Raw genomic sequence first — 26,283 nt, 5'->3', positions numbered from 1 at the left:
TATTCGGAGGCGGGGCTTTGAGCCTTATCCCCTCAATGGGACCGCACATCCCCAGCGCCCCAATGGGGTCCGTGTCCCCCCTTAAACCCTCAGTGGGGCCGCACAGCCCCAGAGCCCCAATGGGGTCCATGTCTCCTTAGACCCATCAATGGGACACATGTCGCCATTTAGACCTGTAGTAGGGTCCACGTCCCCCTCAGACCCCCAATAGAGCCACAGAGCCTCAGCCCTCCCAATGAGCCCAATGAGGTCCATGGCCCCCTCAGCCCCTCAATGGGGTGCATATCCCCTTTTAGACATGCATTGGGGGACCCATTATCCCCCTCAGGCCCCCTATGCAGCTCCATTCCCCCTCAGACCCCAAATGGGGACCACATCCATCCATTAGACCCCAACTGGGGCCCACACCACCCCTAGTACCTTAACCTTGAGACCCCTTGATGTCATGGACCTGTCCCTTGGTAGTTTTGGGTTGGGTTATGGGGATACTAGAGTTAATGGGACAGATCCCTATGGAGATGTGCCTCATTCCCACAGGATGAAGGAGTGGTGGATGCAGGTGGTGCAGAACAACTTCTAGAGAGGTGATGTGGCTGCACCAACACCAGGGACACATCGTCCATCATGGTGGGGAGAGGGGTGGTGACTCTGGTACCCTCGGGTGCACCCAGGGATGTCTCCAAGGCAAAGCGATGGCAAATCCCTCCCAGACCACAATGGCTTTAAGGGGAGCTGCTGCGTGGATCCAGGTGTGCTGTGGGTGTTCATTATCAGAGCACAGAATGGGGTGATCGTGGAATAAACCAGGTTGGAAAAGAGCTTTAAGATCATGAAGCCTGTTCCAGTGCCAATAAGGGAAAAAGAAGGAGGGGTGGGAAAATGGGGGAAAAGAAAGGGTGAAAGGGGGGCGGGGAAAGGGATCAGTTTGTTACCATTTATTTTATTAGTGCTTTTCTTCAGGGCTTTTAAGTCTTAAATTTGGATTTTTTAAAGAAAAAGATCAGCCTACGACAACAGACGTTGCTGCAGATCCTCTTTCACCATGGCAACAAAAGGCAGCCATAAATAAGAGCATAATTTTCCTCCTAGAAATTTTGTCACAACGAAAAGCCAAACTGAACAACAAAGTCAAAGGACCTGCTGAACCCCTGGGAACAGGAGGTGACCCTTTGGTTAAAGCCCAGGTGAAAGTCACTAGAGATCCTCCGCACCAGGAGGAGCTCAAGTCTTCTACACATACCTACAGTGCTGCTTCAGTTCTACAGGATGTACCTGAGTGCATTTTATAGGATTTCCAGTAAGGGGGCACAGAAGTATCATGGAATGGTTTGGGTTGAGAGGGACCTTAAAGCTTCTCCAGCTCCAACCCCTGCCATGGGCAGGGACCCCTTCCACTAGAGGAGCTTGCTCCAAGCCCCTGTGTCCAACCTGGCCTTGAACACTGACAGGGATGGGGCAGCCACAGCCTCTCTGGGCACCCTGTGCCAGCGCCTCAGCACCCTCACAGGGAAGAGCTTCTGCCTAAGAGCTCATCTCAGTCTCCCCTCTGGCAGGTTCAAGCCATTCCCTTTGTTCTGTCCTGTCGTGGTTTAAAATCAGTCAGGCAGCTCGTTCACTCCCCCCCTCCTTTCCCTCCTTCTTTCCTTCTCCCCCCACGCTGCTCCTGGAGGGATGGGGAGGAGAATCGAGAGAAAGTAACTCCCACGTGTTGAGATAAGAACAGCCCAGAAACTAAGGTATAACACAAATCACTACTGCTACCACCAATGATGATAACGATAAGAGAAAATAACAAGGGAAGAGAATACGATACCACCCGCCAAAACGTGTCCGATTCCAAAAGAGAGCCCCGTGCCCTTCCCAGTAACTCCCAGTTACCTCCTGGGCATGGCGGGCTGAGGAGATGAGCATCAGGATACCATAAGCTTGGAGGTTGTGTGGGTTTTAACTGCTCATGTTTGAACTTTCTTAGTGTCCTTTTAGGAATAAGGGGTCTTTTCTGAGTAAGCAGCCATCATGGGTTACTTTTTCTGTACTGAAACAGCCAGAACTAGAACAAGAAATGTCTATTTTATTACCAGTACTTCAGATGAATTCACCACTTGGACCAGGGTTTATTTTCTGTTAATAAAAATCGATTTTGACAAAAGTCTGATGCCATTTTTCTTCCCACCTGCCTCTTTTCCCTTCCCTGCTCTACTGCAAGTGGCCAGAGATGCAATAAGTTAGATGGGAATGTAGAAGTGACAACAAGGGAAGGGACATGGGAAAGGCTCAGTTCCAGCCACCTATTGCCACTACTGTAACGTACAAAATATACCAAATGGAGGAGTAAAAACTACATGCAGAAGGGCAGACAGGCTGCTTGATAGCTGGTAAATACCCAACCAGTGCTTGCTAAGGGGGTTTCCACCACAGTCGGGCTGTAACACTCAGCCTACAGAAGCCAGGATGACATCTACAGGCGTTTCTTCTTTGCTCCTAACAGTCACCTGCATGGTGACACCGTCTCCGAGCGCGAGCCTGGACCTCACCAGCACATCACAGCCACCTCTGTAGACACCTGAGGGGACAAAGCAATGTTTGAGAGTGGCTTTAGGAGATGACTTGAAGAGATTTTCTTGTAGACATCACTTTAGGACAGGCTCAGTGATCTAGATGACCCAGGAGCCATTTACAGACAACACTGAGTCTATGCCAGTTGCAGAGAAGGGGGAAATGACTAACAAATACCCAAACCCCCAATTTCTCCTAAGCTCTTGAGGCCAAGACCAGAGATAACAGATAATGCTGTAATGAAAGAGAGTCAGCAAGTGCTGCTGGAGGGCTTGGCAGACTTAAATAGGTAAAAAGCAGAAAGTGGGTAGCTGAAGCTCACTTCTGGTTTGAGAAGGCCACACACACTGCAAGGCTAGTACACTGGCTCAGTTCCCTTGCCCTTAAGGGAGATATAGTCCTGAGGATGGAGCCAGGAGGGGCTCTGCTCCCTCTGGTCCAAGGAACAAGGGATGGGACAAGAGGAAACAGCCTGAAGTTGCACCAGGGCAGGTTTAGATGGAGATGAAGAACAATTCCTGCCCCAAAGGGTGCTCAGGCATTGGAACAGGCTGCCCAGGGCAGGGCTGGAGTCACCGTCCCTGGAGGGATATAGAAGACATGTACATGTGGTGCTTAGGGACATGGTTTAGTGGTGGCCTTGGCAGTTCTGGGTTAACGGTTGGACTCAATGACCTTAAGGGTCTTTTCTAACCTAAATGACTCTAGGACTCCCTAAGAAGCCGTGGGTACTGCAGGTCAATTCAGGATGTGTCTGTAAGACAGTCCTAAGAACCCCCTTCCAAGATAAGCACAGGCAAGGAACTTAGGCAGGTATCTGCTCTGAAAGTTCTTCATTCAAAGGATTCACTACCATTCCCATAGGCAGAATACATCCATTCTGATCAACACAGAGAAAAACCTCTCAAAGTAAGAGCAGAATCTCCCAAACCCATTCCCCTCCCTTTAGTAAAACCCTGTGGGGACACAGAGCCATGGAGCTCTGCAGTGTGAGTACTTACCAGCTAAGTAGAGCGTGTGAGAATTCTTGTTCTCTGGCACTTTATCTGACCTCTCACAGGGCTGCATGCCCAAGAACTTGATGATGTTATTGACAGCTTCTGCATGCAGAGATTGAGGGAGAGAATTACCTCCAGCTTAGTGCCAAGCTTTCTTCTCCACTAAGCACCCATGTGGGTTAACCATTCCCATTCAGCAGCTTGACTGCAGCCCCATCAATACTCCTACTTTGCCATGTCTGCACAGCCCAGGAACACACCCCTTCCTCCACCCAGTTTCAGGAGAGCAATGCCAAACTTCCACTCACTATAATCCCAGCATTGCAACACAAAACCTTGTTGCTGGGACATGACTTCCCACTGGAAGGCACCAAATATATCCCCAGTGTGCCAGATTTACCAGGATTACTATGTGGGTCACCAATAAACAAGGAGAGATCATCTCACCATCAAGGGTTTGAATGGAACTAAGTGCAAAGGTTTCTTCTTTCTCAAAGTCATCTCCCATTTCTTCCCATGCAGCTGCAAAGTTTGGCTTTAAAACCTTCTGAATATGATCAGACACGGTCACCTCCAGGTCTTCCAACTGACAGAAATGCAAAGCAGATTTTAGGCTTACAGAATATAAGGAGTTAGAGAAATGATCCTCGTCTTAGAAAGGGAAAGACAAAGAGAGGCAGCAGCATTTTGCCAAGAGAACCCTGGCATGCCTGGCTTTAACTGCAGAAGCATATAATACCAGCATATAAAAACAGAGAGGAAAAATAGTATTTATGGTGGTTATCTATAAAGCTTAAACACATTTACTCAAGCTTGTGTGAGGCTAAAAGAGAGCAGAAAATGGGGCAACACTTTGGGAGTCAAACCCCATTATAGCTTCTACTGGGCAGCTGAAGAGACACTCCCAGAATCCAGACGGAGCCTTTGCTGCCTCCAAGCCCCCAAACCAGGCACTTTCCTGAGATCAGACTTGTATTTCCATGAACACAATAAACAGAAGTACAAACGCCTGGGAGAGACTGGGCTGGAGGTCTGACAACAGACAAAGGAAGTTATTCCTTCCTTCCTTTCCAAACCCACAAATCCTTTCTCCATAGGGCACAACAGGAGGAAGGTTTTGGAGAAGGACCTAAAGTTATGAGGTACAGTATTGTGGTGTTTCGGGCAGGTCTGCTGCTCCCTCCTATCGGATTTAGATCTGAAAGGAAACTGTCAGCCCAATGGCCACCTGTATGAAACTAAAACAAGTTCTGAACTTACCACATATTCATCGTCATAGCCATCTTCTTCTGGGACACCCGTGTTTGGGTCACAGTCTCGAACAGTGAACTTCATTGTGCAACTGAAAGTACAAGCAACTGGGGAGGAGAGAGAAGCCTGTACGTTAGTGGTACTGCAGTTCCTTCTCTTCAAGCAAAAAGAGACCTGAAACAATCTACACCAGCTTTGCCCCAGAAGACAGAGACACGGATGTGGTCAGAGCACTTTTCATCTGCATATGTATTTCCACCAGGCTCCCCAGGCTTAAGATGAAGGCCAAAGGAGGATCCCAGAAGAGGAGTATGCCAGGGCCATAATGTAACAAGCCCAGGCCTCCCAGAGTGGAAACTCTGAGAGGAGAAACTCTGCAAAGGGTTTCTGAGAAATGGATCATGAGCCAACCCCACAGGTCAGAGAATTCACACTAGTTCTGATCTTCCCTGCTATTAAAGGGATAAACAAGAAACACCCTTGCTGATGAGCAATGCTCATGTTAAATCAACTGCAAATTGGCTGACAGGCTGAGAACATTGAGGCTCTTGAGCCTGGAGAAGAGAAGCTGTGTGGAGACCCCAGAGCAGCTTCCAGTGCCTAAAGGGGCTATAGAAAACCTGAAGAGGGACTTTGGACAAGGGCCTGTAGGGACAGGAGAAGAGGGAATGGCTTGAACCTGCCAGAGGGGAGACTGAGATGAGCTCTTAGGCAGAAGCTCTTCCCTGTGAGGGTGCTGAGGCGCTGGCACAGGGTGCCCAGAGAAGCTGTGGCTGCCCCATCCCTGGCAGTGTTCAAGGCCAGGTTGGACACAGGGGCTTGGAGCAAGCTGCTCTAGTGGAAGGGGTCCCTGCCCGTGGCAGGGGTTGGAGCTGGAAGAGCTTTAAGGTCCCTTCCAACACAAACCACTCTGGGATTTTACATCCAATGAAGTTTCTTCTAAGTGTAAACAACAGTAATAAAGGGAAGTTTTATGCAGGACCAGACTACTGATATTTTATTTTCTATTTGCATTTTCCTTTCACTGATTCTGTTCTTGACTACAAAAAAAGTCCATGTTTTCAAATCTGCTCCTTTCACTGACTGAAGGCAGTAAATTCCATGTCCTATTACCTGCACCAATTCCTATTACCTCTCTAATCCTCTTCAACATCCCATCTGCAGAAATACCACTGATTATTTCAAAAGGTTTACACTGTGTTGTAAAACTTGTGTATACTATTTTGCACAAACACAGGTTCTACATGAAAACCAGCCCATGACATGTGAGAAACAGTCAGTTCCAGAATCTCAATGTATTCCTCAAACCCCATCCCCTCAACATCTCATTCTGTTCTCCCAAAGCTTCCTCTGAGGGATGTGGTGGGTAGAACAACTCCCTCCCAACAGGTACCTGCAGTGGAGTCATCCTGAGGGATCTGGACGAGGGTGTAACACATGCCGGGCTGGTTGTAAGCCAGGCTGGGTGCTGGGATGAAATGGACCACATCATAAGCATCTGATGGCTCCATCTGCACAGTGACTCTCTCCAACAGCTGATCATTTAAGGTGTTTGTGCAGTCAAACTACAGAATACATTGAAAAGGACTTGAACATAGAAGAAACATTCCTAATCAAGACTTCTTCCCTCAAATCCACAGTGTAAATCAGACTCCCACTTTGTTGAACAAGCTGCTGTTCTCAGAAACAGCTTTTCTCTCCAATTTTACTAGAAATCCTTAACACACGGGATCATAACCCCCATCCTTATTTGATTGTTGAGGAAAGCAGCACACACACCCTTAAGTCTACATTGCAACTCCCCTAAGAGAGAAGCTATACTCCCTAGGGCACTGCTTATGCTTCATTTAATTAGATGGAAGGCAGGAGCTCTTCCCTGTGAGGGTGCTGAGGCACTGGCACAGGGTGCCCAGAGAAGCTGTGGCTGCCCCATCCCTGGCAGTGTTCAAGGTCAGGTTGGACACAGGGGCTTGGAGCAAGCTGCTCCAGTGGAAGGGGTCCCTGCCCGTGGCATGGGGTTGGAAGTGGAGGAGCTTTAAGGTTCCTTCCAACCCAAATCACTCTGTGACTCTATGATTTTAACCCTAACTCCAACTGCACCCAGGCAAAAGCATGTAGGTTCTCTTACCTGAAAAACAATGTGATTTGTGAACACATGTTTAATACAACAAACAAAATACTCTGTTTCTGCTTCCGTGAGGTGCACTGGCTCTGAAGACTTGAACAATGGGCCCAAGCCCTTGAACTCTGGAATGGCTGCCAGTTGTTCTAGGCAGAAAGGAAAAGAAGGTGACACTTAGTGAAAGGCTTGTTCATTGCTCCCTCCTGACCTGTTAACATCCTCCCAGCACTTCAAGCACTGGAGAGCCATCGTTCTTGTCTCACCTTGAAATATATCCTGCCGTGAAGGTGCAACTTTCTCAGGCTTGCTGGTGACAAGGGCAATCTCTGGAAGAAGAAACAAAGACTTTGTGCTGTCACCTACATCATTCAGGAGTTTTAAATGCTGCTATACCTCTACTAAAAACTCCTTAACCCGTAGTGTTGCACACATCCTGCTGTGAACTATTGCCACTTTGGTTCCTCACATGTACATACTGAGATATCTTCACCACAAGGTTGTAAGGAGAAAAGAGGAGAGGTGTTTGGGTCCCGTGAGACCCCACTTGCAGCACTGTGTGCAGTTCTGGTGTGCCCAGCGTAAGAAGGACAGGAAGCTGCTGGAGCAAGTCCAGAGGAGGCCATGAGGATGATTAGAGACTGGAGCACCTCCTGCATAGAGACAGGCTGAGAACACTGGGGCTGTTGAGCCTGGAGAAGAGAAGCTGCGTGGAGACCTCAGAGCAGCTTCCAGTATCTGAAGGAGGGCTACAATGATGCTGGAGAGGGACTCTTCATTAGGGACTGGAGTGATAGGACAAGGGGTGATGGGTTCACACTGAAACAGGGGAAAATTTAAGTTGGATATAAGGCAGAAGTTCTTCCCTGTGTGGGTGCTGAAGCACTGGCACAGGGTGCCCAAAGAAGTCATAAATGCTCCATCCTTGGCAGTGTTGAAGGCCAGGTTGGACTGAGACTTGGGTCTAGTGGAAGGTGTCCCTGCCCATGGCAGGGGTTGGAACTGGATGATCTTAAGGTCTTTCCCACCCAAACCACTCTGGGATTCCATGATTCTATGACAAAAGCACACTTTAGTGCATAATATTCAGAAAAAAAGCTGGAAGAAGAAGCCTAAGGGGGAAAACCTCCTCAAACTCTTCTTAAAGTTGCACAAAGTGAAAATGGAAGAACTGTGCAAGAACAGTGAAGAAAGCCAGTGAAGTGACTGAGCACTCCTGGAATATATCCACTAACCAATGCTGATCTAGGTACAAACTCCTCTCTAACAGCAAAACTAACAGAACAACCAACCACATTCTTGCCAACCCCTGTTTCTTTGGAAGAAGCGCTCTCTTCCTTTATCTGTGAAGATCAAGGAGGCTCCTGCAAAGCCAGTGATGCTGTAGCCTGTTCAGCTGAGCCACCACGTGTCTTGGCCTTAGCCTACTGGGATGGAGCCAATATCCAGACACCAAGTTTCACTATGGAAACATGAATGCTTACAGCTTTGTCCATGGCCTATTTGAACATCGAACCCCAGACTGGTTTGCTTTGGAAGAGACCTTAAAGCTCAGCCAGTTCCAACCCCTGCCATTGGCAGGGACATCTTCCACTAGAGCAGCTTGTTCCAAGCCCCTGTGTCCAACCTGGCCTTGGTTAGCCTGAGTGTTACCTGCTTTCTGTTCAAAGACTGGTGCAGTAGCCAGTGGAACTGTTTTCATATCAAAAGGTTTCTCAGAAGGCTCCAGTGTGTATTGGTGCAGGGCTTTCTCCATCCCAGGAACAGAGACTGTCAATCCTGCAAATAAACACAGGCAGGAAAAGCCAGCTTTAATAGTAGGAACTGTCAGAGGCCCATGGCAATAGGGTTTACATGAAGAGTGTGAATTTTGGATGGCCCACTGCACCAACTGCAGTAAGATGCTCGAGTCTGAAAATTTACCTGTGTCTTAGTTACATCCTCCTTGAGATATAAGCAAGAAAGATTATTTAAAGAGCTCTTCTCTGAAGCCTGTCCATTGGATCAGGCTGCAGAGAAACTCTTGTGAGCAATCTAGAGTTTACAGCTAGATGCAGTTTGGACTTCAGCTAACAAAAAGCTGGTGAAAGCATGTTTGTGTCTCAGTAAACACAAACACACACTGAGTACTTCACAATGCTAGATAGGATAAAAACACTGCTCTGCAGACGACACAGGGAGTTGTAATTCCAGAGGGAACTGCAGTCTAAACAGTTCACTCCAGAAAAGTCATCTTGCAGTTGTCTCACCTGTGTTGAATACTCTGCTCCCATCGACCCAACTACAGACCATAAATCACTTTTATAAACAACCCTGGCAACAAGATGTGGCATCCTCACTTTGTAATGGAGACGAGGAGGCAAAGATTAAGAAACTTGTCCCATGTGATGGAAGAAACAATGATGAAACTCATACGTTTCCTCCTTTTCCTACACAATCCTTCCCATATTTTGGCAAATTTGCCATTTTCAGTATCTCAAAGGAAATAACTTGGGCCAGGAAAAAAAAAATTTGTGTCCTTTGTAGTTATTCTGACCCAAGTTGCATTAGAGAAAACTATTACAGCAAAGCTCCCCCATAATAAAGTTAAATAACAGCTCATAAAATAACCCTTTCCATCACTGACCGTTAAAGATATAGGCAGCATTCAGTGCTATCTGCCTCTGCTGTAGGACATTCAAGTAGAAGGTTGCTCTGTCCCGAACCTCATCATCACTGTCTATCATGCACCTGTGTTGGGGAACAAGAGGACAGCAGTCAGCAGCTGAGGACATCAGGAGAGCTGAGTTAGAAATGGCATCAAGATTGGACTTGATACTGCAATGATGCTCTGAGATCCCTCAACAGCTATTCAAATTAGACAAAAAAACCTGTTCCTACAGTAGCTGAAATTTAAATGTGTCACATCAGAAAACCAAGATTAAAGGAGATGTGCGAGTTGTTAACACCATGCACAGTCGCTAGGTTATAAAATATACACCTCCAAACCTTACGAAGTTCAACCAAGCCAACTGAAAGGTACAGGAACTTGTAACATGGTGTATGGCATCACTACTCAGCCATACACAAATGTTATTCATGAGTAACATGGAAGGATGATGTCTTGCTTCAAAGGATGCAAAAAGATGTGTACATATAGGAACACAGATTTATTACCTGCAGAGGGATGTTCTCAAGAGTTTACTATCAGGTGTTCTAATCACATTTTTCACTTGCTTATCTCCAGCAGTGCTTTGCTGCCTCCAGCCAGGAAGGCTGAAGGGAAACATGTCCCAACTCCTCAACTGGTTATTGTGGCAAACCCAGTCCAAGTTCTGACCAGACCTGACCTTGATTCCTCTGTGGAGGCAGACCAAGTGTCACCAAGAAGCTGAGCACAGGTACAGCCGTGTCCACTCACCTCTGCAACAGCACCAAGATGCTGGGAAGAAGATTCTCATTCTGGGCACCAAACTTGGCCAATGCACTGACAGCAGCTGAGAGGAAAACAAGGAGATGTCAGAGGTGCAAAAGCTATACACAAACACATCCTCAGAGTCATGATTCAAGGCACCTCATCTCAATCTCCCCTTTGGCAGGTTAAAGCCATTCCCCTTGTCTTGTCCATACAGGCCTTGTCCAAAGCCCCTCTCCAAGTTTCTTGTAGCCTTTTAGGCACTGGGGCTGCTCTAACACCTCTTGGAGCCCTCTCCAGGATGAACAGCTCGGCTCTCTCAGCTTAGAAGCACTGTAACTCTGCTCTATGAGAACTCTCTTTTTAAACTGGAAAAGGGTTTGAACCGGACTAGATGAGCTTTAAGGTCCCTTCCAACCAAACCATTCTGCTGTTCTATATGAGGAGATTAAACACACTGCAGGATAAAAACCACCTTCACAGCTGACTCATTCAAGAGCTTGACCTTCACAATGCCTGTGGAATAACCACTGCCTCCCATTCCCAAACCCAGTTTCAGCTCTGAGATTTCCAGCAGACACGAAACCATCAAACATGAACTGAACTCACCAGCCCTCACAGCCTCATTCTCCAGCACCACCCTGTTGAAGATGAAGCGGATGTACTTGGAAGGGGATGGAGTCCTCGGCCCCTCTTTGCCCAGGAGGTGCAGGATCTTTGTGGCCAGGACAGTGTGTTCACAGTCCTCGATGAACTCGCAGAGGTGAGCCAAGCCTGCTTCCTTACTCTCAGGATTCTCCTCAATGATACTGATTATACAGTCCACAATGGCTCGCTTGTACTCAAAGCCACCCTGGGAAAGGAAAACCAAGGACACTGACCCAGCAGACAGAGCTCAGACCTCAGTGCTGCTCAGTTCCCCTCACACTTCAACTACTTCTTGCCATTAAGAAGAAGAACCATTGTACATTAAGGGAACAGAGGAGCAGTGCTGGTTGACCTAACGGGGTCTTCCTAGTCCCCCCATGCCCACAAAGGCACATCTGAGCATCAATTCCAGTCAGTTGCTGATGTATAGATAAGTCTGAACCATGAGATAAGCAAGGTCACTCAATCACTCAGACCCCATCATTGCTGTATACTGACATAAGACGGAAAAGACCCTTCATGTTTGCAGATTACTTACTCCTTCCACCTGACACATTATCAGAGCTTCCCCCCCATCATTACACAAAGAAAAGTTTGTGCATCATCCACGTACATCATCCCTGAGCATATTGGAGAGGAAGGTCATCATGACACTGTGCTTCCGAGGGTATTTCTGGCACAGAGCACTGATAGCCTGTACCACCACCACCTGCAAACCAATAGAGGAGGACATTAGTCACATGCATTTATTATGAAGAATGAAGTTTATGAAGAACACACACTTCTCACTAGCTCAAGCTGTCACAGTGACAGATGAAATTAATGTACAAGGATCCAAATTAGGTGGTGGAGTCTCAGCATGAGCATTAAGACCCCTGTGCTGGCACGGTGCAAGACCTGGCTCTATTAGAGGACTGTAATTTAGGATAGACTCCATTAATTCAAAGCTTCCCCTCACTTCCTCCCTCTGTCCAGTGATGATCCTGACCTAATTCTACCTGAAGTAGTTACATTTTGTCATTAAAACTCTTTGCAATTTGAAATTTCTCTAATCCCCATTTCCTTTTCTCATAAACACAAGAACATAACGCCACTGTGCACTAGTGGAAACTGACTCAGTAGAGACCTACTATCCTCTGCTATATGCCTTCTATTAGTAGAGACATGCTCCTCAAGGCAACTCCGTAGTGTAAAAGGGATGGGTACAAGTCAACTACCACCCTTAATCAAGTTCTTAGCCAAGGTTAGTCACTATAGGAACTTGTAATTCATACTATTTCCTAACTATCACACTTGAAGTAATATAGACTTAATCAGGGCACTTAAAATCCCTCTTCCTCTCCAAAGGGACAACCAGAAGGCAGGACAATGGTTTGCAAGACACTGCCCAGGAGCCAGAAATCCACCAAACAACATTTATCCTTCCTTGGAGTGATGGAAGGAAATGACACAGCATCTTTCAGTTGGAAAGCAGAGCACTACACCTTCTGAATTTCAAGCTGGCTTTGCTCTATCAGACTAAGCCATTAAAGGATTAACAAATGGGAAAAGCTTCATAATAACAAGAATGGGAGAAAAACCTGCAGCTGGAAAGAGCAGAGGCCTCCAATGCCACACCTTAAACTCATCTGGTATCTCTGACACGAAGGAAGAGATCTGTTTCATGAGCCTGTCTACACTGCTCTCACTGCCTGTCTTCAGCAGGGTGGTGATGGCGAGAGTAGCGATGCTGCGGTTGGAGTCAGTGATGAGGTTTTCCAGGTCCAGGTTGCAGGCAGTGACTGCAGAGGGATGCTTCATGGCCACCTGCAAGGAATGCAATTCCAAACTAGATGAGAGCAATAATGTAGGATCAGAACCATGGAACGGTTTGTGCTTGGAAGGGACCTTAAAGCTCCTCTAGTTCCAATCCCTTGCTATGGGCTGGGACAGTTTCCACTAGAGCAGGCTGCTCCAAGCCACGTCCAAACGGGCCTTGAACACTGGAAGGGATGAGGCAGCCACAGCTTCTCTGGGCAACCTGTTCAGAGCCTTATAACCCTTAAAGAGCTTCCTCCCAATACCTAATCTAAAACTCCCTTCAGTTTAAAGCCTTTCCCTCTTGCTCTATCCCTACTTGCTCTTATAAAATCTAAAATTCAAAGCTTTTGATGGGACAAGGATTAAAGATTGCAGCTAAAGCTACATCACACTGCTGTTGGCAGGATGCAATCAAAGCTCACATTCTTCTGTTTCAGTGTTTCAAATGAACTTCAAGTTACAGTTCATGAGTTTGACAGTCATAAACTGTTTCTGCTGTGCGCAGCTTTGACAGCAGAATGTTATTTCCTTCACACACAACCTAGTCACACTTTTGGCACAATTTGATGGATGGACCACTCAGTGGATAAAGAACTGGCTGGATGGCAGCACACAAAGAGCTGTGGTCAATGGCTCAATGTCTGGCTGGAGACCAGTAACAAGTGGTGTCCCTCAGGGATTGGTGTTGGGACTGGTCTTGTTCAACATCTTTGTCGCTGACATGGACAGTGGGAGTGAGTGCACCCTCAGCAAGTCTGCCGATGACACCAAGCTGTGTGGTTCGGTTGATCCGCTGGAGGGAAGGAATGCCATCCAGAGGGACCTTGACACGCTTGTGAGCTGGGCTGATGCCAACCTCATGAAGTTTAACCATGCCAAGTGCAAGGTCCTACACCTGGGTCGGAGCAATCCCAGGCACAGCTACAGGCTGGGCAGAGAAGAGATTCAGAGCAGCCCAAGGAGAAGGACTTGGGGGTGCTGGTCGATGAGAAAATGAACATGAGCCGGCTTCAGTGTGCGCTTGCAGCCCAGAAAGCAACCGTATCCTGGGCTGCATCAAAAGGAGCGTGACCAGCAGGTCGAAGGAGGTGATCCTGCCCCTTTATTCTGCTCTCGTGAGACCTCACCTGGAGTATTGTGTGCAGTTCTGGTGTCCTCAACATAAAAAGGACATGGAACTGTTGGAACAAGCCCAGAGGAGGCCACAAGGATGATCAGGGGACTGGAGCACCTCCCGTATGAAGAGAGGCTGAGAAAGTTGGGGCTGTTCAGCATGGAGAAGAGAAGGCTGCGTGGAGACCTCAGAGAAGCCTTCCAGTATCTGAAGGGGGCCTATAGGGATGCTGGGGAGGGATTCTTCATTAGGGACTGTAGTGATAGGACAAGGGGTAATGGGTTAAAACTTAACCAGGGGAAGTTTAGATTGGATATAAGGAGGAAATTCTTTCCTGTTAGGGTGGTGAGGCACTGGAATGGGTTGCCCAGGGAGGTTGTGAATGCTCCATCCCTGGCAGTGTTCAAACCAGGTTTGACGAGGCCTTGGGTGATAAGATTTAGAGCGAGGTGTCCCTGCCCATGGCAGGGGGGTTGGAACTTGATGATCTTAAGGTCCTTTCCAACCCTAACTATCCTATGATTCTATGAAATATGTAACTTGCAGCTCACAAGTTATCAATCTACATACAGCTCTGTGGTCCAGAAATGAGCAAACAGAGCTTGGATGCAGAGAACATTTCCATCACACCAGGAGATGTGGCATGGACAAACCAATTCTCCATCATGGAGTATTTCCAAGTAACCATGAGAACAGTAACTCTGCTTTAGGTAACACACCCTTAGGAACTGAAGTCTGGCTTCCTCTGATGCTCAGAGGTTTCTGCTTGTTTAGATGGCTTTGGCAGCACTCACTTTATTCAAGGTCCGTACGGCTGCGTATCTCAACACAGGTTTGGGAGAGCTACAGAACAGCTGCAGCACTGAAAAAGAGGAAGAGAAAAATAAGGAAGAGAAGTCACTCACAACAAGATGTTACAGAGCAGAGACTGTTTAACAAATGCCAGCTCCCAGTAATGCAACTCTAGGCACCTGGAATGTGCGGGGAGCAGAAGGGGAGAGCCCTCACAACCAGATGAGGAAAGGGAAATTGCCTTGAGCCAGCACTTTGATACTGGCAATGCAAATAGTTCAGTCAGAATTCACTGCAGCAGGAAATCAGATTGTGTCTCTTTGAAAGAAATGGAATAGAGAGGAAATTCCAATGTACCCATGTTCAGCTACACACTGCTAAACATTCATGTGGCTCTACCCATAACTTATTACTGGCTTCACAAGCAAGTTCGAAATACCCTCCTGGTTTTCATCTTGCATCAGTAATAGGTGGCTTGCACAGCTGCCTGTGGCACATCTGGACTATTGAATTTTCATCTACCTTCCCTTTACCCCAGATTTCTGCAGCTGGAAAAAGGAAAGCGCCACCTCTACTGCCTGTTCCCAAAAACTCTGAAGGAAATGGGGAAAAGGGATCAATGTGTTTCTCATCCCAAAGCCCTCTAACTGGGGAAGAATCAGGAAATTCACGGTTTGAGTCCAGTATTTATGTTGCACTGTCTCTTGTGTGTTTTACCACCCTTTCAGCTGCTTGAGTGGTACCAAGGACTTCATGACCAACCTGAAATAGCAGGTGCCAGCTCCCTGGCTGTGCAGTTTGGGAGATGGATGATTGCAGAAGCAGCTTCATAAATAACCATTTCATGCTTGTTCCTCAGACAGCTCTCGATGAAGTCAAACACTGGACTCTCATGGCTACAACCAAAAGAGGATTCACAGCAGGAATGATGCTGAATTACACACAAACCACTAACACTGCATTTCCGAGAACATCACTCGCACAGCTAATGCACTGGCTTTCATTTTTCCTAGGCCATCATAGTGCTCAACTCATACTTGAGCTCTGATCATCCTATTTATTGTTAAACTATTCATCTTGACATTATCGTCTTTGGGCTAGAAATGCTACTTTCTACACATAAATACTTTACACTTAATCATTTATCATTTACCATGAATGACATATCTTATTATCACATGTAGTATGTTATTTCTACAACAAATACCAGTGATAAAAGAATTTCATCAGATAACTGTACCGTCCCCTGCTAACATTAGAGGGCAGGATAGGAGAGATTCTTTCGTTTACATCCCCAAAATACAGGTGGAACCTTATTGCATTCGAAATCACAGAATCATGCAGAATGGTTTGGGTTGGAAAGGACCTTAAGATAATCCAGTTCCAACCCCCTGCCACAGGCAGGGATCCCTTCCACTTGAGCAGCTTGCTCCAAGCCCCTGTGTCCAACCTGACCTTGAACACTGCCAGGGATGGGGCAGCCACAGCTTCTCTGGGCACCCTGTGCCAGCGCCTCAGCACCCTCACAGGGAAGAGCTTCTGCCTTATCTCCAACCTGAACTTCCCCTGTTTCAGTTTGAACTCATCACTCCTCGTCCTATCACTACAGTCCCTGATGAAGAGTCCCTCTCCAGCACAGAAAAGGTCCCTTCCAACCCAAACCATTCTATGATTTTGTGATTCTATCCATATTTACATTTCCACAAGCTTCAAACACCACAACCTTCCTAGCTACCCTTTACCTCAAAATAGTAAGTAGGTTTTATAATTCACACGCTGCCTCTTACTTACCCCTCTTCAGATTCCTTCAGGAGCTTGCTTGCAATTCGGATCAGCATGCAGTAAGCAAACTGGGATTTCATGCCAGTTTTAATGAACTTATTCAGCATCTTGGAAACTGCAAGACGATCATTTTTGCGAAGGTGATAGAGCAGCCCCAAAGCATGATACTAGAAAATGAGAAACAAAGATGTGCAGCTATTGAATAAACCCCTCAGTGGGAAACACCAGACTGCAAGACCTAAAAGAGTGCTAGTAATTAGTGTTTCCTAGCTGAAATACCCTCTAACCTCAAATGAACTGGACAAGTTACAAGGATCTCCAGTATTCCCTTCCCCTTCCTGTACACCATAAGACAGGCTCAATGCATTCCTGAAGATTAAAAGAGCCACAAAGGGAGTTTAATCCCCTTTCTCCCCATTAAATGTCAGAACTTCAAAGGCTCACTGAATTATCCTGCACAGTAACACTTGCATTTCCAGTACACTCAACATCCAGGATATCCCAAGGCCTTTAAATGACAGGTAACCTTACAAAAATGTACAGTAAAAGTACAAAGAAACATTTCTAGCTGCCAAATTGTTTGGATTTGGGGTTTTTTTGTCATAAGACAGGAGTGAGTCCAGAAGAGGCCACAAAGATGCTGCGAGGGCTGGAGCAGGTCTGCCCTGGAGCCAGGCTGAGAGAGCTGGGTTGATTCAGCCTGGGGAAGAGAAGGCTCCTTAACGGGAGACATTAGAGGAGCACCAGTGCCTAAAGGGGATGCAGAAAACCTGAAGAGGGGCTTTGGACAAGGGTCTGCAGGGACAGGCCAAGGGGAATGGCTTTAACCTGCCAGAGGGGAAACTGAGATGAGCTCTTCCCTGTGAGGGTGCTGAGGCGCTGGCACAGGGTGCCCAGAGAAGCTGTGGCTGCCCCATCCCTGGCAGTGTTCAAGGCCAGGTTGGACACAGGGGCTTGGAGCAAGCTGCTCCAGTGGAAGGGGTCCCTGCCTGTGGCAGGGGTTGGAGCTGGAGAAGCTTTAAGGTCCCTTCCAACCCAAACCAGTCTGGGATTCTATGATTAATGAAGCTGCTCACTGGATAAGAACAGACTTGTTTCTGATGGTTAGTCTGTAACACTGACTGAACACACAGAACACCTTCATTTCCACTGCTCTTTGGAGTATTTGTGCCTATTATAATTTCACTAACATGGATATCTTACTGATATCTGGGCTAATCTCCATGGGCCTATAGCAACTGCAAATATTCTGAAGGCCAAGGCAAGAGATGCTGTTGTTGAGGGTGGCAGAGAGATAAATTCTTAAGCTCTTTGAAAACTCAGATTCAAAGCCTTTCTGTGACAACTATTGTGAAACAGTCAGCGGCATCCCAGCCATCAGAAGGTTGGAAGGGAAAGGGCAAGAGCACTGCACTCAAGAGCCAGCTCCTAAAAAAGAATCTTGCACTGGGATCACCAAACTTGTGAGTTTCTGTAGTAGTTGTTTCCCTCAAGTCAGTCAGAATCATACAATGATTCTAGCAGAATCACAGAATTGAGTCGGAAAGGGCCTTATGATCACCCAGTTCCAACCCCCTGCCACAAGCAGGGACACCTGCCCCTAGAGCAGCTTGCTCCAAGACCCATCCAACCTAAACAGCCTTGAACACTATTATTTTTGAAAGAATAAAGAAAAATGGAAAACCAGTTACTCCTTAAAGAACTCACAGAATGCTATGAAAACCCCCTAGTGTGTTAATTGCTTCCTGAAGCAACCACCCTCTAACATACCTGCACCATGATGTTGTCACTAGAAGCTGCTTCTTGAGCTTCATTGATCCACCGCTTGACTATGTCGTAGCTGGTTTTCATCATATGCTGGAAGAAGCCACAAATGGAGAATGCTGACAAACTAAGATGAGAAGCACAGTGAAGTACCACAAGCCTTGTTTTACAGGCTTTGAGACAACCGAGGGCTTTGCTGTGTACTACAGGTAACAAAGAGTAATTCACACCCATAGTTTGTATGGATGCACTTGTTTCAACAAAGAGAAAAATAACTTGGAGAGTTATGTTCAAACAGGACTGAAGAAATAGGAGGAGAATGCACCTGCCTACAGTTATCCCAGTAGATCAGTATTAATTCAGTTATTAATCCAACGTTGCACCCTCAGGGTCCTAACAGAGGCTTCACTCCATCTCAGCTGGACCTTTTACCTCCTCCCTTCTTGATTTACCAAGACAGCCAGCCTCTCTTTATAAACCACTGGTGTTCTTACATCTCAGTCTTAAGACTACCCATGCTCTCATTCGTATTCTCCTCTTTAATAAAGAATTAACCTAGCAAGATATTTTCCAGCCTTTTCTCCCAAATAAGGGAGGAACACCAGACTGAACTTCATCTTGCCCTTCTATCTATTAATGAAAAAGATCTTGAATTGCAGCAGGACAGCAATTTCATGGATCTTTTCTTTTGCAGAGCACAAAGCCAACTGCTTTTACTGCCTGTCACAGAACTCATACACTCTTTCAAAGTCACACGTGTTAATTCTTCCACTGCACAGGCTGTTTCTTAGTTACTCTCACCAAACCAAGAGATACTTTCATAGTCTTCACTGTGCTTGACTACTCTAAACCGACAAGGCCCTTTCCCAGAGAAACTTGTCCTACACTGGCTGCATAGAGAGATGACCGAGCACTTTGCACTTAGCTATTATAACTGATGTACTCCAAGGTAAGAGAACATTAAAGAAGGAGTTTGAGAGGACAGAGTCTGCCTGAGACAAAGGAAAACTCCGCTGCCACTACTTCTTGTTTATGTTCCAGTGAGCAGATAAAGAAGAGAAAGAAAAGAAACATCTCAAAAGGAAAAGGAGAAAGAACAAAACAAAGGCCAAGCAGAGCTACAAATGCAGCAGAGTAGCCTCCTACCCACAACACAACACACAGATTCCCAATCATCTACCTCTTTACTTACTAAGGAAGACACCAGTGCAGAACTAGACACACTGGGGACTTTGTCCACAATGGCTTGTTTCATATATCTCTCAATGGCTTGTAGCATCGTAGCCTGTGAGATGGAAAAAGTGTTGATACTTGGGAAGCAGAGCATAAAAGCAATATGAGGCAAAAACACACATACAGCATATTCAAAATGCATCATGAACTGTTCTGCAAGGGAGAGATGAGTATCAGTTGCCTGGTTCTGGAGGTTTAATGACAGAAACAAAGTCTACAGCAAAGCAATCTCAGATCAGAAACCGGAGCTCCAAAACTCCTGCCTTCTCACTCCATGTTTACAAGGAGCTCCACAGAGCTCATGCATCTGCAGCAGGCTTCAGAGCTGTCCTCCCTACAGCACAAGTTCCATTACCACTACAAGAATACACCCTGCAAGATCGTTCTCTTCTATTTTAATTTTCTATTTTAGTATTTTTCTATTTTATTCTATTTTAAACACACTCCTCATCTCTCCCATGACAGAGATGCGATTTGGACTTACATCAGTGATCCTGCAGAGTGCTCTGATGGCCGGGCCTCGGTACACATCTTCCTTCCCTGTCATGTCTTTGGTCAAACTGAAATAATCACAGACACTCTGTTAACAGCACTTAACATCCCAATGCCTGGTCTTTTTGTGACACTCGCCTCATCTCATGTAGCTGTTGGTCAAGCTCTTACCACCTAACTGCTGAGCTCTAGTACTGGCTAGAAAAAACACTCTTAATAATCAGCTACTTCAGAAATAACAGCATGAGATTCTGTAAAAACAGAGAACATTACAAAATGCACAATTCATAGAATTAGAGAATCAGATACTGGTTTGTGTAGGAAGGGACCTTAAGATCACTCAGTTCCAAACCCTTGCCACGGGCAGGGACACCTACCACTAGAGCAGCTTACCCCAAGCCCCTGTGTCCAACCTGGCCTTGAACACTGCCAGGGATGGGGCAGCCACAGCTTCTCTGGGCACCCTGTGCCAGCACTCAGCACCCTCATAGTAAATAATTCCTTCCTTATATCCAACCTGAACTTCCCCTGTTTAAGTTTAAAATAATATGTTCATGTTTTCATAATACACCTTTGCCACATGCCTGGTTCATTCAGCTCAGTTGTTCTTCTCCTAAGTGCTTTTTTTCTAGCACGTGACATTTTGAGTTAGCTAACAGCAAAGTTTCAGTTGCTGAGCAGCTTTAAAAAATATAGAAAATAAAACACAAACACGTCAGAGATCCCGTTTTGCTCTTCAGCAACTATAACATCTATCCTGCAGTCCAAAAACCTAACAGTTCAGCACTGGGCTTTGCTCTGCTTGTCCCTAACTGTTCTAACAGCAGAGCGAAACAGAAATCACAGCCTTGGTGTGACAAAACCATCAAGCACCAATAGTTAAAAGGAATCAAAACCAACTCCCCCCATGAAGAAACCCACAAGAAACCAGTAAAGAGTAACACCACAGGAAGAAGAAATGAACATTTCATGTGGTAACATACTCTCTATCATAGGACACTTTGTTTTCCTTTCCTTTATTGTCTTTCATAATGCAGAATTACAGCCACTAAAAGAAACACACTGAGATACAGCTACTTGTTTCAGAGCTCTGATACTGTGCTGTCTGTGGTTCTACTACCTGCTTGTGACAATGATGACGTCCTCAGAAATATTGGCCATCTCTTTGATGGTAAAGTAACACATTCTTCTAAGGGTTTGCTGTGAAAATGTAGTGCAGAAAACTATTAATGGCAAGCATAAATAAACACTTCCTACAAGTTTTAAAGTTAAATAAACTTAAAAGCTCAAATACTCAACTTTAAATTTTGAGCAAGCTTTTGAATAGAACACCCTCTTCCCCACTTCTATACAAAGATAAAGCAGTTGTGTACAAAGCACACAAGTTAAATAGTGTTTGAGAACTGGGGAATAGCCTTACTGACAGTTATCAAACAAATCAGGAGAATAAACATATCTCTATCTTGTAAGATAAGACTAAAAACAAAAATCCATGTTAATCATGATAGCACTGAAACATCTGAATGCAGAAGCCTCACAGTTATCACTTAAAAGCTTTAAACCCAACTTCCTCTGATCTATTTGCTATTGTAAAGCAAATATCCAAAGAGCACTGACACTTTAACTCTTGGAAAGCAAATAACACAATTACACTAACCACCCCTCCCGCCCTTCCGACACATGGCTATGAGAAAGGTCCCAAGCACTCTGCAGTTCCAATACAGTTCCATGTTCAACATTCCTCAGTCAAATCTCTAAACACCTGAGGTGCCAGTTTATACTGAACAAAAATTAATGAGTAAAAACTCTTCTGAGTTCTTACACTCTGCAAAAGAGATCAGAGAAGGAATTTACACTGGGCTAAGTTCAAAGTTTAATCAACTTTTTTAGGATGTTCTCACCCCTTGACTCCATGCTGATTCCTGAAGAGAGGAAGTTGTTCTAGGGAATAGCTGGATTTAATCTACAGGCAACTTTTAAATTCTATTTTGAGTTCAGCAGATGGTGACTATTTGTAAGTGTAAGAAACAGTCATAAAATGACATTGATTTGTATATTAAAGGCTTTTGTCATTATTCACTTGCTTTAAAACAGTAACTCAATGCAGAAAAGAATAAACCCAGCACCAAAACCAACCTGCAGAAATAACTGTGTGTTATTATTCAGTCACTTGTTTCCAAACTATGACTTGCTTCCAGCTAGTACTTGGCGTGCACAGGTTGTTCTCTGAAGCACTCACTTCCCACATCCCAACATCCAACTGTAGTTGGATGTAATCTGTAGTTACCACAAATCCAGACAAAAGCAGGGAGGCAGCAAGTGCTAAACAACCAGGTACTTACATCATTGGATTGAAATAATCTGGTCATTGCAAAAAAAGCTTCTGTGGCTTCAGTGGTTCCAAAGTGTTCACCCTGAAAACAGCACATAAGAAGCGAGAGAAAAACCATCCTGGTTACTGAGCTGCCTCCACCTTTCAGCCTCCATTTTTAACACCTGCCCACACACCAAGGATCTTTGCTTTGAGGCTTTTTTAGAAACCATCCCTCCCTCACCTCGTGTTTCCTGAGGAGTACCTGCCAGATTTACCACTATTAGCTACTTGGTTTCAACAAATGCCATCCACAGCCCTACAGTTGTGGAACAGTTTGTCAAGTAGCCTGTGTTCCCCCTTCTGACATCCTTGGTTTTGTGTCACACCTAAAAGGGATCTACTTGCTGACTGAATTAAGACCAAACAGCATAGGTCCAACCTACTTTGATGTTAAATACAACCTGACACACAGGAAACCTGATCTACATAGGCACCTAAAGAAAATCTTTATCATGTTTCTTATTCAGCCCCAGACAAAAAGACACCTTCTACTTCATCACTTCTTGGCCTACATTTTCACTTCATCTCAGTCATTCCCACTTCAGCTGGGCAAACACCAGTGTCTCTTTAATTGCACAGGGCTGTGATGGTCACAGATCAAGCAGCAGTTTTCAATTGGCACTCATGGAAGAAGTAGTAAAAGCTTCAGTGATATGTATCTCACTCCAGTTAGCAGCAAGTCAGAGGGAAGAACATAATACTAAAGCATAAACACCCCATTCTGGATCTCCTTAAAAAGCTACCTCCCAGATCTGTCAGGAAGAGATACAAAACTTCTTTCACACTGAAAGCTATCAGAAATTAGAATCATAGAAGCCATCACAGCATGGCTTGGCTTTGAAAGGACCAGTTCCAACCCCCTGCCAAAGGCAGGGACACCTCACACTAGCCATGTCTCTCAGGGCTCTGTGCAACCTCGCCTTCAACACTGCCAGGGATGGAGCATTCACCGCTTTTCTGGCCTCATCACCCTCACAGTAAAGAACTTCTTCCTTATATAAACCTTGGGAATATTCATTCTGGCTGGGAAGAAATGATAACACTTACCTGGTTCAGCAAGTAAAGGATTTTGGTAAGAATGTGCAGACATCTTCGTGGATTTATAGGGGTCTCATTAAAGATACGAGCCTACAGACACAGCATAAAGACAGTATTACAGTGTAACCCAACAACCATCATTTCTCTTTCATCATAAAAAGTAAAGCCATTTGTTTTCAACCAAGTAGCTTTTCATTCTAAAAATGTGTCCCAGAGAACATATTCTTGTCACCCAGCTCAGGCATATTTAGTTTGCTTTATGGGCAGCAGCCTGAGTAATTGACAAGTGGCCACCCTCTGGAACTAGCAAAAATAGTTTAATATAAAAGCATAACAACTTCATCTTTCCATGGAATCTATAGCCCAAACACTACTTGACAGTAGTCTGTAGGAACACAAGATGGAAATTACTAAGTTCTTTCTTTTAGCTACTTGCAACCAACAAAATTCAGCATTATTTCACAACAGATTCACTTCACCACTTGCAATTATTCCTGGAGAACACAAAGAGAAGCAGGAAAACCTGCTACACAGTAGGTCGAATGAACATAGGGAAACATGGAGGACACCTCTTCAGTAACAGCATCCCAAGATCCCACATGTCCACATGGAGGGCATAAGCCACAGATAATCTAATTCCTATACATAAACCCCTCAGAGAGTAACTTCATAGAATCCCAGACTGGTTTGGGTTGGAAGGGACCTTAATGCTCAACCAGTTCCAACCCCTTGTCATGGGCAGGGACACCTTCCACTAGAGCAGCTTGCTCCAAGCCCCTGTGTCCAACCTGGCCTTGAACACTGCCAGGGATGAGGCAGCCACAGCTTCTCTGGGCACCCTGTGCCAGCACCTCAGCACCCTCCCTGACCTGCTGCTCACACTGTACGGGTGCAGCCCAGCACACAGAGGGGGTTCTGGGCTCGAGCACACACTGAAGCAGGGTCATGGGGAGCTTTGTCACCCAACAACCCAAATCCTTCCCCTCAGCGCTGCTCTCAAGCTATGTGCATTTAATTTACATACCCTGTGCTTTTAAATTAACCGTCTGAATTTAGCCATTCAAATTTGGGAGTTGCACTGCAGAACTTCCTCAAGCTGCTAACACACTCTGAAGGAAAAGAGTTCAACAGTCTGACGACCATTCATACCTCCTGCAGCACAGCACTCTTCTCCAAATGCTGGAAAGGATTAGAGCCACTACCTGAGGAACAAAAGAGACCTCTCAGTTAAGGAAATGCATTCCTCACAAAAACAAAACAAAAAAAAACCCCAAAACAATAAAAACCCAAAGAACTGGAGGAACAGCCCTTAAACTTTACAAAAACAGCTCATGCTACAGTGAAATCCCTCTTGGAATAATTGATGGTGTCCACCATCAACTTTGAATCCACTTTCCTCAGCTGTATATTCAAAGGTACAGGAGGAAAAAGTGTGGGGGGAGCAGTACCAACATAGCTGGAAGGTAAGGAAGAAGAGTGTAATACCCCCTCTTTACATAAAGCCATTTATTCTAGTTTTTCCTAGTGCCCCTATTTTTATTCCTTCAGGCACAGAAAGCACTTCTGACATGGACAGAGACAGAGCTTCTGATCTGGATCTCAAACAGAAGTGCATCAATCAATGCTCCACTAAAATGGGCTACTCAGCAAACTCTAAATATAATCTGGCTCCCACACATCACAAAATCATTAGCAGCAGAGTATCCTCATCCTGTAACTCTGGCCTTTCAATAGGCCAGAACCAGCTCTTAAGAGTAATTACTTATTGGTGATGACACTTCTCTGTCGGCAGCAGACAGCAGCCTTCTAATCCACATTCCCAGTGAAACCAGCCCTCACGGCTGCTGTTGCAGACACATAAACCCCTCCAAACCCTCACTACTGCTTCTAACCCTTTTCCTCCAGCAGAAATTTTTCCTTTTCACTCATTTAGTCTTCAGTTCTTACACTCAAAGCAAAAGGAAATTGAGAACGAAATGGATCTCAGTCCAGCTGGGCTAAGAAGACCTATCAACAGCAGCAACAGATAACTCAAGACAGCATAGAATCACAGAACGGTTAGAGTTGGAAAGAACCTTAAGATCATCTTAAGCTGCTCACGCTCTTGGGGTGCAGCCCAGCACACGGGCCGGTTCTAGGCTCAAGCACACACTGAAGCCGGGTCATGCTCAGTTTCTCATCGACCAATACACCCAAATCCTTCTCCGCAGGGATACTCTGCATCACTTCTCCACACAGTCTGCAGCATCAGTTACTACAGGCAATCTAAACTTCATTTCCAGACGATTTTATGGACGGAAAAAGTACAAGCGATGGTCTTATCCACAACAACTCTGCCTCACGGGATGGTTTTATCCCGCCCACAGGGTACTTTAATCCAGCCGGTGCTAACGCAGCCCAAACCCATGCAGCCAGCTGCTGCCCAGCTTACCAGACGGAGCGCAGACCCCGACCAAGCCCTCTCCTTCTTCTGCTATGAGGAAGGAACAAACCCAGCCGCAGCCCGCAGGCTTGCGGGGAACAGCTTCCCTCCAAGCGTGGCCCCAGGGGCGGGTGCGGGCCCTGCACCCCACAGACCGTCCCGAAGAGCCGGGGGAGGCTCAAAGGCCTGGGCACAGAAAGCAAACGGTGCTTCCTTCCCCAGCTGTTACCCCCTCGCCTCAGCGGCCATGACTTCCTCCCTCACCTCAGCGGCCGCTACAGGCCGCGGGACGCTCTGAGCGCCTAACGATCGCTCTGCACAGGGCAGTGCCGCCGTGCCCCCACCCCGCAGCTCAGCCCCGCCGCCGCCAGCCCCATACCGGACTCCTCGTCCTTCTTGTCAAACTTCTTAATCATGGCGCCGCCCGTCACCCTCTTCCCTCTGAGCCGCACCGACGCGGGGACGCCCGCCGGAAGTCCCGCCTCCTCAGGGCACATTCTGCGTTC

General features: G+C 46.1%; 1 protein-coding gene across 3 annotated transcripts; it reads right to left on the bottom strand.

The window, feature by feature from the left end:
• Positions 1-2,051: 2,051 nt before the first annotated feature.
• On the bottom strand, positions 2,052-26,273 carry LOC133208755 (coatomer subunit gamma-2). 3 transcript variants are annotated; one of them, XM_061346851.1, is made up of 24 exons: positions 26,157-26,273; positions 24,505-24,557; positions 23,365-23,445; positions 22,286-22,357; positions 21,064-21,143; positions 19,936-20,011; positions 19,411-19,503; positions 18,225-18,311; positions 16,464-16,621; positions 15,435-15,568; positions 14,675-14,742; positions 12,584-12,772; positions 11,580-11,675; positions 10,928-11,171; positions 10,325-10,400; positions 9,551-9,654; positions 8,578-8,703; positions 7,191-7,253; positions 6,934-7,073; positions 6,199-6,370; positions 4,815-4,912; positions 4,002-4,140; positions 3,558-3,656; positions 2,052-2,563 (listed from the first exon to the last, which is right to left on the bottom strand). In XM_061346851.1, the coding sequence occupies exons 1-24, from the start codon at positions 26,191-26,193 to the stop codon at positions 2,433-2,435; spliced, it is 2,616 nt and encodes an 871-aa protein (XP_061202835.1). In that variant the 5' UTR covers positions 26,194-26,273; the 3' UTR covers positions 2,052-2,432. The 3 variants fall into 3 exon arrangements, with proteins under 3 accessions (XP_061202835.1, XP_061202836.1, XP_061202837.1); XM_061346852.1 differs by lacking the exon at positions 26,157-26,273 and having other exon boundaries at positions 24,380-24,518; XM_061346853.1 differs by lacking the exons at positions 21,064-21,143; positions 23,365-23,445; positions 24,505-24,557; positions 26,157-26,273.
• Positions 26,274-26,283: the final 10 nt, after the last annotated feature.

Source organism: Neopsephotus bourkii, unplaced genomic scaffold (assembly GCF_033783945.1).
Source record: "Neopsephotus bourkii isolate Nb327-2 ecotype Australia unplaced genomic scaffold, CSIRO-AGI_Nbou_v1 NB_281, whole genome shotgun sequence".
Taxonomy (NCBI): Eukaryota; Metazoa; Chordata; class Aves; order Psittaciformes; family Psittacidae; genus Neopsephotus; species Neopsephotus bourkii.
The sequence above is the reverse complement of the archived record's forward strand: the minus strand, read 5'-3'. Positions and strand labels throughout refer to the sequence as shown.